Below are 13,435 nucleotides of genomic sequence, written 5' to 3'. Positions count from 1 at the left end.
AGAGACCATGTGAGGTTATGACAGAGCCAAGTGACTTGGTGTATAGCGAGAATAGGAGAGGGCCTAGAACAGAGCCCTGGGGACACCAGTGGTGAGAGCACGTGGTGAGGAGACGGATTCTCGCCACGCCACCTGGTAGGAGCGACCTGTCAGGTAGGACGCAATCCAAGCGTGGGCCGCGCCGGAGATGCCCAACTCGGAGAGGGTGGAGAGGAGGATCTGATGGTTCACAGTATCGAAGGCAGCCGATAGGTCTAGAAGGATGAGAGCAGAGGAGAGAGAGTTAGCTTTAGCAGTGCGGAGCGCCTCCGTGATACAGAGAAGAGCAGTCTCAGTTGAATGACTAGTCTTGAAACCTGACTGATTTGGATCAAGAAGGTCATTCTGAGAGAGATAGCGGGAGAGCTGGCCAAGGACGGCACGTTCAAGAGTTTTGGAGAGAAAAGAAAGAAGGGATACTGGTCTGTAGTTGTTGACATCGGAGGGATCGAGTGTAGGTTTTTTCAGAAGGGGTGCAACTCTCGCTCTCTTGAAGACGGGAGGGACGTAGCCAGCAGTCAGGGATGAGTTGATGAGCGAGGTGAGGTAAGGGAGAAGGTCACCGGAGATGGTCTGGAGAAGAGAGGAGGGGATAGGGTCAAGCGGGCAGGTTGTTGGGCGGCCGGCCGTCACAAGACGCGAGATGTCATCTGGAGAGAGAGGGAGAAAGAGGTCAGAGCACAGGGTAGGGCAGTGTGAGCAGAACCAGCGGTGTCGTTTGACTTAGCAAACGAGGATCGGATGTCGTCGACCTTCTTTTCAAAATGGTTGACGAAGTCATCTGCAGAGAGGGAGGAGGGGGGAGGAGGATTCAAGAGGGAGGAGAAGGTGGCAAAGAGCTTCCTAGGGTTAGAGGCAGATGCTTGGAATTTAGAGTGGTAGAAAGTGGCTTTAGCAGCAGAGACAGAGGAGGAAAATGTAGAGAGGAGGGAGTGAAAGGATGCCAGGTCCGCAGGGAGGCGAGTTTTCCTCCATTTCCGCTCGGCTGCCCGGAGCCCTGTTCTGTGAGCTCGCAATGAGTCGTCGAGCCACGGAGCGGGAGGGGAGGACCGAGCCGGCCTGGAGGATAGGGGACATAGAGAGTCAAAGGATGCAGAAAGGGAGGAGAGGAGGGTTGAGGAGGCAGAATCAGGAGATAGGTTGGAGAAGGTTTGAGCAGAGGGAAGAGATGATAGGATGGAAGAGGAGAGAGTAGCGGGGAGAGAGAGCGAAGGTTGGGACGGCGCGATACCATCCGAGTAGGGGCAGTGTGGGAAGTGTTGGATGAGAGCGAGAGGGAAAAGGATACAAGGTAGTGGTCGGAGACTTGGAGGGGAGTTGCAATGAGGTTAGTGGAGGAACAGCATCTAGTAAAGATGAGGTCGAGCGTATTGCCTGCCTTGTGAGTAGGGGGGGGGAAGGTGAGAGGGTGAGGTCAAAAGAGGAGAGGAGTGGAAAGAAGGAGGCAGAGAGGAATGAGTCAAAGGTAGACGTGGGGAGGTTAAAGTCGCCCAGAACTGTGAGAGGTGAGCCGTCCTCAGGAAAGGAGCTTATCAAGGCATCAAGCTCATTGATGAACTCTCCGAGGGAACCTGGAGGGCGATAAATGATAAGGATGTTAAGCTTGAAAGGGCTGGTAACTGTGACAGCATGGAATTCAAAGGAGGCGATAGACAGATGGGTAAGGGGAGAAAGAGAGAATGACCACTTGGGAGAGATGAGGATCCCGGTGCCACCACTCCGCTGACCAGAAGCTCTCGGGGTGTGCGAGAGCACGTGGGCGGACGAAGAGAGAGCAGTAGGAGTAGCGGTGTTGTCTGTGGTGATCCATGTTTCCGTCAGAGCCAAGAAGTCGAGGGACTGGAGGGAGGCATAGGCTGAGATGAACTCTGCCTTGTTGGCCGCAGATCGGCAGTTCCAGAGGCTACCGGAGACCTGGAACTCCACGTGGGTCGTGCGCGCTGGGACCACCAGATTAGGGTGGCTGCGGCCATGCGGTGTGGAGCGTTTGTATGGTCTGTGCAGAGAGGAGAGAACAGGGATAGACAGACACATAGTTGACAGGCTAGAGAAGAGGCTACGCTAATGCAGAGGAGATTGGAATGACAAGTGGACTACACGTCTCGAATGTTCAGAAAGTTAAGCTTACGTAGCAAGAATCTAATTGACTAAAATGATTAAAATGATACAGTACTGCTGAGGTAGGCTAGCTGCGTTGTTGACACTACCCTAATCAAGTCGTTCCGTTGAGTGTGAAGTTTCTACAATGCTGCTTTTCGGGGGCAAGCTGGCTAGCTAGCAGTGTTGGTTACGTTACGTTGCGTTAGGAGAATGACAATAGCTGGCTAGCTAACCTAGAAAATCGCTCTAGACTACACAATTATCTTTGAAACAAAGACGGCTATGTAGCTAGCTATGTAGCTAGCTACGATCAAACAAATCACACCGTTGGGACTGTAATGAAATGAAATGAAAATATGATACTACCTGTGGAGCGGAGCGGAATGCGACCGGAATGCGAAAGTTCTATTCAGTAGACGTTGGCTGGCTATTGGCTAGCTAGGAGTGTCTCCTACGTTAAGGACGACATAATAGCTGGCTAGCTAACCTCGGTAAATTAAGATAATCACTCTAAGACTACACACTCTAACTACACAATTATCTTGGATACGAAGACAGCAAAGACAACTATGTAGCTAGCTAACACTACACTAATCAAGTCGTTCAGTTGAGTGTGATAGTTACTACAGTGCTACGGTAGACGGTGAACGTGTTGGGCAGATAGGAGACGACGAAATACGATAATTACGCAATTATCTTTGATACACCGACGACTATGTAGCTAGTTAAGAAGAAATTGCTAAGATTAGACAAATCAGACCGTTGTACTATAATGAAATGTAATGAAAAAGTTATACAACCTGCAGACCGAAGCGCGGATGCGACCGGCTCGCTCCAACCCGGAAGTTCCCCCCCCCCTCCTCCCTCTCTGCAGATGACTTCGTCAACCATTTTGAAAAGAAGGTCGACGACATCCGATCCTCGTTTGCGAAGTCAAACGACACCGCTGGTTCTGCTCACACTGCCCTACCCTGTGCTCTGACCTCTTTCTCCCCTCTCTCTCCAGATGAAATCTCGCGTCTTGTGACGGCCGGCCGCCCAACAACCTGCCCGCTTGACCCTATCCCCTCCTCTCTTCTCCAGACCATTTCCGGAGACCTTCTCCCTTACCTCACCTCGCTCATCAACTCATCCCTGACCGCTGGCTACGTCACTTCCGTCTTCAAGAGAGCGAGAGTTTGCACCCCTTCTGAAAAAACCTACACTCGATCCCTCCGATGTCAACAACTACAGACCAGTATCCCTTCTTTCTTTTCTCTCCAAAACTCTTGAACGTGCCGTCCTTGGCCAGCTCTCCCGCTATCTCTCTCAGAATGACCTTCTTGATCCAAATCAGTCAGGTTTCAAGACTAGTCATTCAACTGAGACTGCTCTTCTCTGTATCACGGAGGCGCTCCGCACTGCTAAAGCTAACTCTCTCTCCTCTGCTCTCATCCTTCTAGACCTATCGGCTGCCTTCGATACTGTGAACCATCAGATCCTCCTCTCCACCCTCTCCGAGTTGGGCATCTCCGGCGCGGCCCACGCTTGGATTGCGTCCTACCTGACAGGTCGCTCCTACCAGGTGGCGTGGCGAGAATCTGTCTCCTCACCACGCACTCTCACCACTGGCGTCCCCCAGTGCTCTGTTCTAGGCCCTCTCCTATTCTCGCGATACACCAAGTCACTTGGCTCTGTCATAACCTCACATGGTCTCTCCTATCATTGCTATGCAGACGACACACAATTAATCTTCTCCTTTCCCCCTTCTGATGACCAGGTGGCGAATCGCATCTCTGCATGTCTGGCAGACATATCAGTGTGGATGACGGATCACCACCTCAAGCTGAACCTCGGCAGACGGAGCTGCTCTTCCTCCCGGGGAAGGACTGCCCGTTCCATGATCTCGCCATCACGGTTGACAACTCCATTGTGTCCTCCTCCCAGAGCGCTAAGAACCTTGGCGTGATCCTGGACAACACCCTGTAGTTCTCAACTAACATCAAGGCGGTGGCCCGTTCCTGTAGGTTCATGCTCTACAACATCCGCAGAGTACGACCCTGCCTCACACAGGAAGCGACGCAGGTCCTAATCCAGGCACTTGTCATCTCCCGTCTGGATTACTGCAACTCGCTGTTGGCTGGGCTCCCTGCCTGTGCCATTAAACCCCTACAACTCATCCAGAACGCCGCAGCCCGTCTGGTGTTCAACCTTCCCAAGTTCTCTCACGTCACCCCGCTCCTCCGCTCTCTCCACTGGCTTCCAGTTGAAGCTCGCATCCGCTACAAGACCATGGTGCTTGCCTACGGAGCTGTGATGGGAACGGCACCTCAGTACCTCCAGGCTCTGATCAGGCCCTACACCCAAACAAGGGCACTGCGTTCATCCACCTCTGGCCTGCTCGCCTCCCTACCACTGAGGAAGTACAGTTCCCGCGCAGCCCAGTCAAAACTGTTCGCTGCTCTGGCCCCCAATGGTGGAACAAACTCCCTCACGATGCCAGGACAGCGGAGTCAATCACCACCTTCCGGAGACACCTGAAACCCCACCTCTTTCAGGAATACCTAAGATAGGATAAAGTAATCCTTCTCACCCCCCTTAAAAGATTTAGATGCACTATTGTAAAGTGGCTGTTCCACTGGATGTCTTAAGGTGAACGCACCAATTTGTAAGTCGCTCTGGATAAGAGCGTCTGCTAAATGACTTAAATGTAAATGTAATCTAGTGGAAGCCATAGGAACTGCAACCAGATGCTTCAGAAATCTAGATTCCCATAGAAACCCAATTGAAAACACAGTGAACTAAAACAAAATCTCCTGGATGGTTTGTCCTTGGGTGTCCGCCTACCAAATGAGTTCTGTTATACTCACGTCTTCTGGACGTGAAAATACTGCCCCCTACCCCAAACAGGTTATATGTCCTTCAGCCACTCTCAAGTCATTGGTAAAGGGGTCACAGGTTACACAGCTCCTTAACTGTCCTTCAATTGTCAATGTGTTCCAGACATGAGGCTCTCACTGAGAAAGCTGCTGATAGACTGAGGTGGTTGTGTTGATAATCAGTCTCTCTCATGAACCGCTAACAGGCCAACACTGCACAATATATTCATAAAATACATTTATGTTGAATGTGTGTAGAACTGACTGACCCTCCTGCTAGATAGGGTTCCAGCTAGGTACCTAGTGTAGGACTGACTGACCGTCCTGCTAGAGAGGAGTCCAGCTAGGTACCTAGTGTAGGACTGACTGACCCTCCTGCTGGATAGGGTTCCAGCTAGGTACCTAGTGTAGGACTGACTGACCGTCCTGCTAGAGAGGAGTCCAGCTAGGTACCTAGTGTAGGACTGACTGACCCTCCTGCTAGATAGGGGTCCAGCTAGGTACCTAGTGGAGGACTGACTGACCCTCCTGCTAGAAGATCCACACGTCCAGGAGGCTGCAGAAGGAGAGAGGCTGTGTGGTTGGACCTTTCGTAAGACATTGCTCCAGCTCCCCAAGAAGGTTGATCATCCTGGATCTTGACTCCGTTCCTTTTCTCAACACCATGTCGATGATGTCACGTGCCTTCTCTGTCCTCTCAGCTATCCCCCTTAGTGAGTCCATTTCCTCACTTCCTTCAGACAGAGTGAGTTGTATCCCATAAAGAATCTAAGGAAGGTCAAGATGACAACATGGTGATGTGTATCTTTGACTAGCCTCACACAGTGACACTCAAAGTCAATCTTAAATTAATCATTATTTATTGTCAGTGAGCTGGAGAGGTTCCAACCAACTAAATGCACCATAGTACACATGTCAATCAGGGGCTATGCCTGGGGCAGCCCCAGCAGTTTTCTTATATATAGCTTTACACAGACAAGTTACATTTGCATGATTTAGCATAATTAATGAATCATTACTGTTTGCTTCATTCATGTGACCGACCAATACTGGTTCATAGCATTTGACAGACCAACACCTCACAAGACTTCTTCTCTCTAAACTGAGACCTTGAAACTGAGATATCTCGTTCTCAAACCAACGTCTGGCCTTACTGCCAAATTACAGCTACTGATAGTGAGGATTTGTACAGTCAGCCACTTGCATGAAGACACAAATTAGTTTACAGAACAGCACATGAATAAAACAGAAGAAGAAGTGTCTTCGTCCACACACTAGGAGACAGGCCTCAGCATCTTCAGATTAGGTGAAGTGTCTTCGTCCACAAACTAGGAGACAGGCCTCAGCATCTTCAGATTAGGTTAAGAAGTGTCTTTGTCCACAGACTAGGAGACAGGCCTCAGCATCTTCAGATTAGGTGCTACAAGACAGGATGGAGGAGAAGGGAAGAGGGAGATACACCTGAGTTAATGATGTGATGATGGTCCTATGATACACCTGAGATAATGATGTGATGATGGTCCTATGATATACCTGAGATAATGATGTGATGATGGTCCTATGATACACCTGAGATAATGATGTGATGATGGTCCTATGATACACCTGAGATAATGATATGATGATGGTCCTATGATACACCTGAGATAATGATGTGATGATGGTCCTATGATAGAACTATAAAAATATAAATGTATTACAGGCAGCAACACAAAAACATGCTTCCATTCTGAAAAAGACTCTCTTTGATCTGGGTAGCTATGTTTTTATTTGACCTATATTTAATCATTCCACATATTCAAGGGAGGGAGAAAAGAAACCGGTCTTACCTAGATTCACTCAAGTACTTAACAAGATGGTGTTCATGTTCACTGAGAGCTTTAAGACAAGCTCCCATCACTTCTGGTCCTTTAGGGAGGACTGCATTCAGTAGTTCTCTCATTCGCTCCTGTGCCGTTGTTTCAGCTTTTATTCTGGAGTACTCTTCTTCACCAATCATGCTCTTTGACAACAGATCATCTGCTATTGGCATTGGGTTTTTGACTCCCTGAATGAGTTCAGCCCTGTGTTTCTTCAGAAACTCCTCAGCAGGAATCCCAGAGAGTGTTAATGCTGAAGGGGGGTGAATTAAATGAATATGTCTTTAGGGTGAACAGCAGCTGTTTCTACATCTAACAGTCTCTCCAGTTCCTCTGATAGTCATGTCTTGTTTTGAGCTGACTCCAGGGTTGTCGTCAATTCATATTCAAGTCAGTCAAAATTAAACCAGTTTCTACAACCATTACGGATACTTTTTGGAATTTGTCGAACGGAACACGGCTTTGATTTTCTGAGCATAATGCGCAACCCAAATGGTGTTTTTTTGTGATAAAAGTCATATTTATCGAACAAAAATAAGATTTGTTGTGTAACTGGGAGTCTCGTGAGTGGAAACGTCTGAAGATTATCAAAGGTAACCGATTCATTTTATTGCTTTTTCTTACTTTCGTGACCAAGCTAACCAAGCTAATATAAGGCTAAGCTGTTGTAGCATTGAAAGCTACACTCACAAAAGCTTGGATTTCTTTCGCTGTAAAATATATTTTCAAAATCTGACACGATAGGTGGATTAACAACAGACTATGCTGCGTTTTGGTATATTTGACTTGTGATTGCATGATTCTAAATATTTTTAGTAATATTTATGCATTTGGTGCCCTGCAATTTAGCGGTTGTTTAGGAAAGTGATCCTGTACTCCGGATGCGTAGCGCAGAGAAGTTAAATTACGATACATAAATGGCTGGTTATTTTTTCCTAACACCGTAGGTTTATGTACTTTGACGTAAAGCGGTCAAATTAGCGCTCTATATTCGTGTTTGACCTTTAATCCCAGAAAAATGTCCATAACTCAAAAAGCATTGAGGCCTCGATGCCATCTTGTTCGGGGTCAACTGCACATTACGCCAAACCTATGCTCACCAAGTTTCGTCTTCGAAATCTTTTCCGTTCAGGAGAAAAGGCCACATCGTGATTGGTGATGTTTCGTACATTTGCAATATGATTCCATTCACCCTCTGGTGGGATATATCGGGACAGCGAAAAAACGACCAACATTTTTAAATGTAATCAAACAGAAACCGAATGTCCGAGAGACTTCATTAGATGACTTCCTGAAAGATCTGGCACCCGTGCACGGCACACCGCCGGCCGCGAATTTTACAAACGTTGGCGGACGTCTAGTAAGAGACCGTACATTTGCAATATGGTGTTTCTCACTAACCATACGGCAAATGTCAAAATGTTCCCTTCATGTATGTAAATGTGTTTGTTTTTTATTTTTAAATACATTTGCAAAAATGTCTAAACCTATTTTTGCTTTGTCATTATGGGGTATTGTGATGTCATTATGGGGTATTGTGATGTCATTATGGGGTATTGTGTGTAGATTGTTGAGGAAAGAAAACAATTGAATCCATTTTAGAACAAGGCTGTAACGTAAGAAAAAGTGGAAAAAGTCAAGGGGTCTGAATACTTTCTGAATGCTCTGTAACTCTCATGTTAACTTACTAGTTGAATGGGTGTCAGTGACGTATTCTGTCACACCCTGATCTGTTTCACCTGTCTTTGTGATTGTCTCCACCCCCCTCCAGGTGTCGCCCATCTCCCCATTACCCCCCATGTACTTATTCCTGTGTCCTCTGTTTGTCTTGTTTGTTCAAGTCAACCAGTGTTGTGTCTCAGCTCCTGTTTTTTCCCCAGTCTCTCTTTTCCTTTCTTCCCGGTTTTGACCCTTGCCTGTCCTGACTCTGAGCCCGCCTGCCTGACCACTCTGGCTGCCCCTGTCCCTGACCCCGCCTGCCTGACCACTCTGGCTGCCCCTGTCCCTGACCCCGCCTGCCTGACAACTCTGGCTGCCCCTGTCCCTGACCCCACCTGCCGAACTGTACCTTTAACCCACCTCTGGTTTACTGAGCCCTGCCTGCCTTGTCCTGTCTTTGCCTTCCCCTGTTACAATAAACACTGTTACTTGGACAGTCTGCATCTGGGTCTTACCTTGGTTCTGATAGTATTCATCTGAAAGATAAACAACATGAGGTTATATCACTTTAAATAACATCTGGTACAAAAGTACAAAGTGATGATTGACATGTGCTCCTACCTCGTGATACTATTTCTGTCCATACTATCCTCTCATCATCACTGAATAACTCCATCTCAATGTCAATCCCTGTTATTTTCACAATCGCCTTGAAAAAGCTTGGTGTGGTGTCTCTTTGTATGAGATGAATCCTCTGGAGGGAGAGAGAGAGACTGCTTTAGCAATGTGAACATGTTTCCCATGCCAATAAAGCCATTTGAATTGAATTGAGAGAGAGAGAGAGAGAGAGAGAGAGAGAGAGAGAGAGAGAGAGAGAGAGAGAGAGAGAACAATAAATAGAACTGTGACTTAAATGTCAGATTCATGTTCTTAGTCAACTAAAACTGTACCGGTGGATTAATGGCAGTAGAACAGGGAATGTTCAGTCTGAAGGAACTATTCAGTTTGAAGGACCGCTCTGGTCTTGTGATGGGAAACCTTTTAGACCCTTGAAACTTTGATTCCTGTTGTTCCACAACCTGTGAAACGAGGCACGAAATACCCAGCCAGTCAATGTATAGTCTGATTCAAACATGATTCAGAAAACTCAAAAAGCGTTGAGGCCTCGATGTCATCTTGTTCGGGGCCAACTGCCCATTATGCAAAACCTATGCTCACCAAGTTTCGTCTTCGAAATCTTTTCCGTTAAGGAGAAAAGCAACACATTTATCTTCCTTAAAGAGTGTCAACATAACTAACCAGGGGTGCAGTTTAAGGTCATCTCTATAATAATGGTACCTCACCTGTATCTGGCCGGGGTTACTGGGGAACAGGTATAGGCGTGGAATTAGTGTTTCCTTCATCACTGTCAGATAGAGCATCAGCTCACAGTGAACGTCTACGTTCCAAGACAGTAACCTCAGTATAACAGAGATAGCTGAGAACTTGGGATGGAGAATCTTAACATGGAATCTGGTGACCTCATGCACTTCCTCTAAAGACACTCCATGTTCCTCTACATGAAGAGTCTTCATCTCATTCCTCAGGGAAGGGTTGGTCCCTGAACAACACAGTACAAAGGAGACAGAAAGACAAATATTGAATTATTCATTATTCTAAAAAAACACAAAGAATATGCAGTACCAGATCACAGTAAACTCAAACTCCCAGAATATATTAACTCAGGAAGTGAAACTCAGTTACATGGAAATGTCTTTCTGAATATTATTTCTATATGGTTTTACCTAAACAGACAAAGTGTGGCAGATGAACTTCCTCCAGTTCACCTAACTCCATAGTGATGTCCAGCAATGGACCACCTTGTGTGTACTGCATGTCTTTCAGAAGTTGACTGTAGGGTTCCCAGTTCCTGAAGTGATACTTCAGAATGACATCTCTCTCACACAGCCAGCGGAGCCCAGACACTGTGCACTCATAACTCCCTTTGGGTGTCTTGTGTCTGAGAGCAACAACAAGATATGGTAGAGAGGGTCAATGGTCAAATGGGGAGGTTGGATGAGAAGACTATTCCCAAAGGTAATGGGGAAATACACTAGCAATTGGATTGAAATGTTAAAAGTAGTTATTTTACCTGAACATTGTCACTCCCTGGACAGTGGAAGTCAAGGGTTCAATCTGAAGCCAGTGTGTGGAGTCCTGAACAAGGACAAGCATGTCAGTAATACATATGGGGCCTGTTTCCTGGACACAGATTGAGTCTAGTGCTTGGACTAAAAAGCATGCTCAAAGGAAGTTTCAATAGAAAGTTCTTTAAGGTCCAGGACTAGACTTAATCTGTGTCTGGGAAACTGGCCCATTACCAAAGTAACTCATCAAATATATTTATTCAATGTTACATGGAATGCTGGTCATATATCAATTAAACGGTCTAATGACAAAATATGACAACAGCTAAAGTCCTGCATGCCTACAAGCAGAACACAGGACTGTCTATATCCCAGTGTGAATGGTTGGTCAGTACACACCTGGCTTTGAGACTGTGTTTATATTTATATATTTACAGTGCCTTGCGAAAGTATTCGGCCCCCTTGAACTTTGCGACCTTTTGCCACATTTCAGGCTTCAAACATAAAGATATAAAACTGTATTTTTTTGTGAAGAATCAACAACAAGTGGGACACAATCATGAAGTGGAACGACATTTATTGGATATTTCAAACTTTTTTAACAAATCAAAAACTGAAAAATTGGGCGTGCAAAATTATTCAGCCCCCTTAAGTTAATACTTTGTAGCGTCACCTTTTGCTGCGATTACAGCTGTAAGTCGCTTGGGGTATGTCTCTATCAGTTTTACACATCGAGAGACCTAAATATTTTCCCATTCCTCCTTGCAAAACAGCTCGAGCTCAGTGAGGTTGGATGGAGAGCATTTGTGAACAGCAGTTTTCAGTTCTTTCCACAGATTCTCGATTGGATTCAGGTCTGGACTTTGACTTGGCCATTCTAACACCTGGATATGTTTATTTTTGAACCTGTCACGAATATTACCGAAGGTGACTCCCCTTCTTGTTCGGGTGGCGCTCGGCGGTCGTTGTCGCCGGTCTACTTGCTATCGCTGATCCGTTGTTCTGTGTTCGTTTAGTTCTGTCTAATTGGTATCACCTGTTTCTTGTTTGGTTGTTAGGATAGGGTTATATATAGTCTGTTCAGCCCGCTTCTGTTTCGTGCGGGCTTGTTCTCCTGTTTCTTTGTTTGAGTGTAATTTTGTTGGCATTTGGGTTTCACGCTGTCCGTTTATATTTCTGTTCATTTGTGTTTCCACTTTTGTTCATGTTATGTTTCCAGGACATTAAAGCGTGTTGTTTTTCCCACATCCTTTGCTCTCTGCGCCTGACTCCACACCTCTTCACTCATTTATATGTAACAGAAGCCCGCACCTACTATGGAGTCAGCAGGAGCAGCGACCACTCCTCTTCCCACTATGGAAGAGAGAGTTCAACATCACACGTCCATCCTCCATCGCCTAAGATCAGCGATGGATCAGATGATGGAGAGGATGGATCGTTGGGAGAGGAATGGTTTCCCTACTACTACCCCACCGACCCTCCTACCAGCAACTCTACCATCTCCCCCATCTGGATCCGGTTCCAGCGCTCTGCACATGACGCCTCCGAGGAATTACGATGGAGCAGCGACGGGGTGCCAGGGATTCCTGCTGCAATTAGACCTCTACCTGGCCACCGTTCGGCCGGCCCCCTCGGAGGAGGAGAGAGTAGGGGTCCTCATCACCTGCCTGACCAGTAGAGCCCTGGAGTGGGCTAATGCGGTCTGGAACGGGCCCGACTCAGCGAAGGACAACTACCCGGAGTTCATCCGCCGTTTCAGGGCCGTGTTCGATCACCCTCCAGAAGGTCGAGCGGCGGGTGAGAGATTGTTCCATCTTAGACAGGGGACAAAGAGCGCGCAGGACTTCACGCTGGAGTTCCGGACCTTGGCTGCGGGAGCAGGGTGGAACGACAGGGCCCTGATAGACCATTACAGGTGTAGCCTGAGAGAGGACATCCGTAGGGAGCTGGCCTGTCGGGATACTACGCTTAGCCTGGATGGAATGATAGACCTGTCGATCCGGTTGGACCATCTGCTAGCTGCTCGTGGACGTTCTGAAAGGGTCCTGTCAGTTCTACCTCCTGATCATCCTGCCCCTATCCCGATGGAGCTAGGAGGGACTGCGTCAAGGGAGATCGGAGGAGGAAGCTCCTCCTGTACCAGTTGTGGCCGGAGAGGGCACACGTCTGGTCAGTGCTGGAGGAATTCATCTGGGAATCGTGAGGGCAGGCAGAACACTCATCGGTCACCCCAGGTGAGTAAGCACCACACTCTCCCAGAGTTTCCTGTTGGTCACATGTTCCTATTAATTTGTTTCCTTAATTATTCTCCTTCTCTCCAGCATAAGGCACTGGTAGATTCAGGCGCAGCTGGAAACTTTATAGATCGCGGACTCGCTCAGAGGTTGAGGATTCCGTTAGTAAAAGTAGACCCCCCTTTTCCCGTGCACTCTTTAGATAGTCGACCATTAGGGTCAGGGCTGGTAAAGAAAGCCACAATTTCGTTGGAGATGATTACGCAGGGGAATCACAAGGAGCGAATGAGTTTGTTCCTTATCGATTCACCTGCGTTTCCAGTTGTTCTGGGGATTCCCTGGCTAGCTATTCATAATCCTACGATTTCGTGGAAACAGGGAACTCTACAGGGGTGGTCTGATGAGTGTTCAGGCAGGTGTGTAGGGGTTTCCATCGGTGCGACAACGGTGGAGAGTCCAGACCAGGTTTCCACCGTGCGCATTCCAGCTGAGTATGACGATTTGGCTATCGTTTTCAGTAAAAAGAAAGCGACCCAATTACCACCCCATAGGCAGGGGGA

At 47.3% G+C, this 13,435-nt stretch overlaps 1 protein-coding gene across 1 annotated transcript; it reads right to left on the bottom strand.

Annotated features, from left to right (window-relative positions):
• Positions 1 to 5,840: 5,840 nt before the first annotated feature.
• LOC135561702 (NACHT, LRR and PYD domains-containing protein 1 homolog) lies at positions 5,841 to 11,092 on the bottom strand. The gene is made up of 8 exons (XM_065003441.1): positions 10,647 to 11,092; positions 10,300 to 10,514; positions 9,859 to 10,115; positions 9,466 to 9,594; positions 9,137 to 9,269; positions 9,031 to 9,051; positions 6,827 to 7,109; positions 5,841 to 6,417 (listed from the first exon to the last, which is right to left on the bottom strand). Exons 1-8 carry the CDS (start codon positions 10,727 to 10,729, stop codon positions 6,411 to 6,413), a joined length of 1,128 nt encoding a protein of 375 aa, XP_064859513.1. The 5' UTR covers positions 10,730 to 11,092; the 3' UTR covers positions 5,841 to 6,410.
• Between the last annotated feature and the right edge of the window lie 2,343 nt (positions 11,093 to 13,435).

Source organism: Oncorhynchus nerka, linkage group LG18, assembly GCF_034236695.1.
Source record: "Oncorhynchus nerka isolate Pitt River linkage group LG18, Oner_Uvic_2.0, whole genome shotgun sequence".
Lineage (NCBI taxonomy): Eukaryota > Metazoa > Chordata > Actinopteri > Salmoniformes > Salmonidae > Oncorhynchus > Oncorhynchus nerka.
This window is presented reverse-complemented; position numbering and strand designations above follow the sequence as displayed.

What these genes read in the sequence shown, in the direction of transcription:
- LOC135561702 (XM_065003441.1), bottom strand. Translation starts at nt 10,729, where the DNA reads ATGCTTGTCCTTGTTCAGGACTCCACACACTGGCTTCAGATTGAACCC. An exon ending in CAGGGAGTGACAATGTTCAG is followed by an intron (nt 10,515 to 10,646) that starts GTAAAATAACTA and finishes TGTTGCTCTCAG; the next exon opens with ACACAAGACACCCAAAGGGA. An exon ending in TGAATACTATCAGAACCAAG is followed by an intron (nt 7,110 to 9,030) that starts GTAAGACCCAGA and finishes ACCCCCCTTCAG; the next exon opens with CATTAACACTCTCTGGGATT.